The following is a 6,007-nucleotide window of genomic DNA, read 5'->3' as shown; positions in this document are numbered from 1 at the left end:
CCTTATGTGGCAGGCGCCTTAGCTACTAGAGCCACAGGCGCCAAGTCAACAGTATCAGCTTTACAGAACACAGAGGCTGCTTTGCTCTCTGCTGCTCTCAGACCACAGTCCAATCTCCATGGCTAGACACCCCAGGCTCCTCACAGCCTGCCTCCAGCCTGGCTTCTTTGCCTCTTGGCAGCCACGGGGGTCACAACCTAAGGTACTGGCCAGTCCACTCTGTTTCTTGGGGTTATGCCTTCCTTATGCATTCTTTTTGCAGGTATCTTTCTATCCATGCATTCATTTACTCCTAGGCAATACTGACTAGGAATTAAGCACTGGAATACTTTGTTTCTCCTCCCTGTGCTACATCAGGTAGACTCACATGCAGTCCATAAGGACAGTTTAAATGCCATCCTATCTCTAATTTTCCCTGATTCTCTCATACAGACTCAATAAGTTTTCTCAACTCTCATCTGTATTGATTTTTTTTTTTTTGAGACAGAGTTTCACTTTTTTGCCCAGGCTGGAATACAGTCACATCATCATAGCTCACTGCAACTTAAAATCCTGGGTTCCAGTGTTTCTCCTACTCAGTCTCTTTTGTAGCTGGGACTATAGGTGCCCAGTTGATTTTTCTATTTTTAGTAGAGATGAGGTCTCACTCTTGCTCAGGCTGGTCTCGAACTCCTGAGCTCAAGGAATCCTCCCGTCTCAGCCCACCAAAGGGCTAGGATTACAGACATGTGCCACTGTACCCCACTGCAACCCTAATTTCTTTAGGTTTCTCCATTTCTTAGGGTTGTTTAAAGGATTGATTGAAATAAATTGAATTGATTGAAAAGGGTTGACATATAGTAGGGTCTCAACAATATTTGCTGAATGCCAATCTCATTTATGAAGGCTAGATGATATACTAACTCTCATTGTGATGTTTACATAACCTTGATTTATGTACATAAATAACCTATAAATAGGACTTCGACATCTTCTAAACCAATGAAAGTAACTATTTAAATAAGGATGCTCAAAAATGATTTCTAATTTGTAACTAGAGATTTCATGATTATTATTTCCTAGAAACATTCAGCTCTTAAATTTTGGGTATATTCTCACAAATTCTGGGTTTAAATAATATAAAGAAATGAGTGATTTGCTGACCATTCAAAAAGCACTAAAATCAAGTTTAAAGATATAATCTAGCCCACAAAAACAAGAACAGACTCTCATCTTGGGTTTCCTATGGAAGGGTGAATGATACCCCTACCCACAAGTCCTAATCCCTGGAACCTGAGAATGTTACCTTATATGGCAAAAGGAACTTGGCAGATGTGATCAATTTAAGGATCTTGAGATGAAAATATTATATCAGATTCTCCAAGTGCGCCTGATATAATCACAAAGGTTCTTCTTGGAGAAAGACAAAGATGAGTCAGAGAGAAGGCAAGATAACAAGGAAAAAAGATATTAGACTGATGCAACCACAAGCCAAGGATTGCTAGCAGCCTCTAGAAGCTAAAAGAAATAAGAAATGGATTCTTCCCTAGAGCCTCCAGAAGGAACCAGCCCTGACAACATCTTATTTATATCCCCATAAGAATCATTTTGGCCTTCTGATCTTCAGAACTGTAGCACAGTAAACTTGTATTGTTTTAAGCCATGAGGTATGTGGTAAATTGTTACAGTGGCACGTTGTTGCATGTGGTTTGCAGCACACAGCCCTCAGAAGGAGGACTAGCCCTAGTCATTCCTTCATCTTTCACATTATTTTTACTTAAATTCAACAGAGAAAAAATATGTAACAGAAAGACATTGTAAGTAGGGAGTTGTTCTAAACATTAATCTCCAGAATATCAAAGTTAATAACATTTATCTTACATGCCCAAGAAGAAAAGATCCAAGTGTTTGCATCTAGAACACTCAAGATGGAGTTCAGATCAATAAATGTTCTAGACCAATGCACTGTCCAATAGAAATAAATAGCTATATATGGCATTTCAAATTTTCTAGTAGCCACATTTTTCAGAATGTGAAAGAACCAAGTGAAATTTTAATTTATCTAATGCAGTATTTATACAATATTACCAACATGTAATCAATATCAAAAGACTAGTGAAATATTTTCTGTTATCTTTTTTATACTTAGTTGTGGAATTCATTGTGTATTTTACACTTAAAGCACATCTCAACTTAAACTGGGCACACTTCAGGTACTTAATAGCCAATATCTAGGGCTCCTGACTACCATCTTTGCTTTATTGGACAGAGCAGGTCTAGAGCACTGAAACAGTCCCAATACTGAAAGGCCATAGAAGTGTAAGGTAAGCCAAGTTCTGAATTTTAAGAGTGGGCATATGCCTGGTTTATTCATTTAATGAGTGTTAATTGTCTCATATGCACTAAGCACCATTTAAGAGGCATGTAATTTTCTAGGTCATAAAATCATGTGGTAGTATTTCAATTAAAAACAACAACAAGTGGAAGCAGAGAGAAAGGAACGCTTATCCACTGTTGGTGAGACTGGAAACTAGTGCAACCTCTATGGAAAATTGTATGGAGATATCGCAAAGAACTTAAAGTAGACCTACCATTTGATCCAGCAATCCCACTTCTAGGTATATACCCAAAGGAAAAAAGATCATTCTATAAAAAAGGACACCTGCACTGAAACGTTTATAGCAGCACAACACAGTCACAAAGACATGGAGACAACCCAAGTGCCCACCAATACATGAATGGATCAATAAAATGTGGTATATGCATACCATGGAGTACTACTCAGGCACAAAATTAAAAAATGGTGACCTAGTATCTTTTATGACAACCTGGATGGAACTGGAAACCATTCTTCTAAGTGAAACATCACAAGAACAGAGAAACAAACACATGTACTCAATGCCAAATTGGAACTAATCAATCAAAACATAAGTGCACATATGGAAGTAAATTTCAATGAAAATCAAGCTGGGGGAGGGGAGGAGAAAGGATAGGTAAATTCATACTCATTGGGTACAGTGAACACTAACTGGGTGAAGGGCACACTTACAACTTTAACTCAATCTGTACAAAACATGTGTACCCCTAACATTCTGAAATTTAAAGGGGAAAAACCCAACAACTGGTTCTTGTATTAGAAATCTCTATATAGCAATCACAGTTTTTACTACAGAAATAACCAGTAGATATACTTTTCTGCAAAGGATGCCTTGCCTTTTTCATAAACGTGTTGCCATTGGTGACATGGAGTCTGGAGCTGATAAAACGTGCTCCCTAGGCATTCCTGAAGAGCTGACCACTTATTTCTAAGCATGTTGAGCAGATAATAAACACACCAGCTCATGAACCTGATAGTGTGTAAAGAAACCTCGGTTCACATCTTGAAAACTGCAGAATTGCAGAATCCTGACGGGATTCTCCAGTTTAATATTCTTTAGTTTATCTGGAGGCTTTTCGGATTTTAATTTAATTTGGTAGCACTTTGAAAGTGGAGCTCCTGGAGGTTGGTTTGCTGGCCACTGAAGAAACTATTAATCTCATCTCCAAATAGCACTTGGTCTTTCTTAAGTGGGCTTTCTATACAAGAACCCCCAACATTCAAGGAAAATGTGATTATGAGCAAATTACATCTGCTTACATTTTTATCACGGAAAGGAAATTGAAACTTGCGATCATACATTCTAAGAACCTGGTTTGAGGTTTGTTCTGTTTGAACTCTAAAATCCCTTAATACCATGGCTGACTCTGATGAAAGATATTTCCCTGTAAGTCAAACAAAAGATAGGCGCACCTTTCAGAAGCCTATACCAGACCAAGGCTTTTATCCTGTTCTCCCAGTCATCACTGAAAATTTCTGTGGTACAGCCATCTCAGCTGGGGCCATTGTGCCCTCCAGGGGACCTTGGCCAATATCTGAGACTGTTTTACATTGTCACAACTTGAGTGGGGGTGGTCAGGGTTGCTATTTGCATTTGGTGGGCCAGGGATGCTGCTAAACATCCTACAGTGCACAGGACAGCCCCCCACCCCACACCCCAACAAAAAATTGTCCAGCCCAGCCCAAAAGGTCAATAATGCTACCGTGGAAAGGCCCCACTCTAGCGGACACCTAAGGAGAAAGGAAGACATCACAGCCAGAGAGCCAGGAAACCTTTTCCAGTGGGTGTTTCCCCAAAGGCTGCCCTAGTGCCCTGGTGAAGAGCAGGGACTCTGGGCCAGACTCCTTGGGTTCTCATCTCAGCTCCATGCATTACTGACTGTGCCTCCTTGGGCAACTTACTCCACCTCTCTGTGCCTTGTTTTTCTCTTATACAACAGAGACATGATAATTATAGTACAGTCCACACGGAGTAGGTGTAGACTTTACATGGGCTAATAGTCCTAAAGTGCTTCGAACAGTAAGCACCACGGAAGTGAGCATTTACTAAGGGGCTTTGCCGATCTCTTGGAAAAATAACTTTCAGATCTCAGAAAAACTCATGGGCAGTAAGGAAACGGCTTCAGATTCTCATGGCCTTAACAAGAAAGAAGGGTTGGCATCTGACAACGCGTTCTTTCTCTCCAGTGCATCAACTTTCAGGAGCAGCGCGGCTCAGCCCAAGAACCCTGCGAACTTGCTCTATGTCCTCCCTCCTTCCCCAGCCAAACTAGCCACTGACAACCAGTAGGTGATCTTGGGATAGAGAGGGAAAACACAAGCCAGGACAGGCACAGAACTCACCCACTGACACGCACATGGACACTCACACGCCCGCTTTGCAGCCGATGCCAGCAGACCCCCGGGACTGCGGGGCTGCGCACGGCCAGGTGCAGCTAATGCCAAAGGCACGCGCCGTGCGCACAGCCCCGCCCGCGGCGCTCCGAGCGGCACCTGGAGAAACCCAGTCTCAGCCGGCACAGTCACAGGCACACGTGCACACTAACACCAGACACGCGGGGGTGCCTGGAGGAATAGGAGGCAGAGAAGGGGCCCCCCAGGGGGAGCTCGGGCCGGGGGCCGATCGCCAGCCAGACACTCACCTGGCAGCGTTCCCTAATCCACCTGCCACCCAGGGGAGCAGCAGCGGGAGCGCGAGGCCCCAGGGCAGGGGCATGTTCCCTCCAGGCCTCCCTCCTTCTTAGGCGTCGCGTCAGGAGGGCGCGGGCGGGGACTCGAGGCGCAGCAGGGTGGCCGCCTCCTCTTTCCTCGACCGCTGGGGCTTTTCGTTCCTCCCGCGGCTCCCAGGCGGGGTCCACACAGGCGGGGAGGAGAGGCCGGGCACCCGGGCGGGGCGGGGTCGTCCCTGCGAGGCGCACCAAGGCTCCTCTGTGGGCGAAGTGGCGGGGGCGAGCGAGGGAGGGCGGGGCGGGCCGTGCACATCTGGCTGGGACCCGCCTCCAGCGCGACCCGCGCATCCTCCGCGCTCCTGGTTCACCCACAAACTTCCCCCCAGACTCAGTTTGTGTAACAAGTTCACTTCATGCTCGTCGGAGTCACCACCTACTGCCATCCGTCTAGGCTTGGGCCAGGTTTCAATGCTATGTGCGCTCGAGGATTTCAGAATTTAGTTGAGAAGTCAAAGCAGGACCTCCGGAAGCAGGTTCCTGAGATAGGCTATCTCACTTTTACTCGGGTTTTCATACTCTGCAGGGTTTTCTTCTACAAACTGCAAATCATGGGATGCTAGAGCTGAAAGGTCACCAAGTCCTGGGCACGGCAACCTCATCATTTGGCAGATCTCTCGGGCCCGTTTGCAGCAGCCTATGTGGGATCCCAGATGATACTGTAATATACTAACCACTGCAGAAACTCAGGGCAGAAACGTGAATGTTACGTGAGTTCAGAGACTTCCTTTGGGTACGGACACGTTCTTTGGCAACTTGTTACAGTAGAAGGAATGATTGGTCCTTCTCCTTCCCACATCCACACCCTTTGGCTTCATGGTGGGCAGAACCCATGACCCCAGATCTTGGCTTTGGCCTGGGCTGTGTAAGTTGTTTGATCAATGGTACAAGGGCAGAAGTTGCAATGTGTCAGTTGCAAGCCTAA

General features: G+C 45.0%; 1 protein-coding gene across 2 annotated transcripts in view; it reads right to left on the bottom strand.

The window, feature by feature from the left end:
- EGFL6 (EGF like domain multiple 6) overlaps window positions 1-5,072 on the bottom strand; it is a 57,066-nt gene extending 51,994 nt beyond the window's left edge. For both annotated transcript variants that reach the window (XM_012807154.1, XM_003793060.2), the window contains exon 1: window positions 4,999-5,072. In XM_012807154.1, coding sequence (XP_012662608.1) covers window positions 4,999-5,072 — 74 coding nt within the window. The remainder of the gene's footprint in view (window positions 1-4,998) is intronic.
- Between the last annotated feature and the right edge of the window lie 935 nt (window positions 5,073-6,007).

The sequence above is a fragment of the Otolemur garnettii genome, unplaced genomic scaffold (assembly GCF_000181295.1).
Source record: "Otolemur garnettii isolate 467f Iridium unplaced genomic scaffold, OtoGar3 scaffold00065, whole genome shotgun sequence".
In the NCBI taxonomy this organism is placed as follows: Eukaryota; Metazoa; Chordata; class Mammalia; order Primates; family Galagidae; genus Otolemur; species Otolemur garnettii.
Note: the sequence above shows the minus strand (reverse complement) of the source record. Positions and strands in the feature narration are given on the sequence as shown.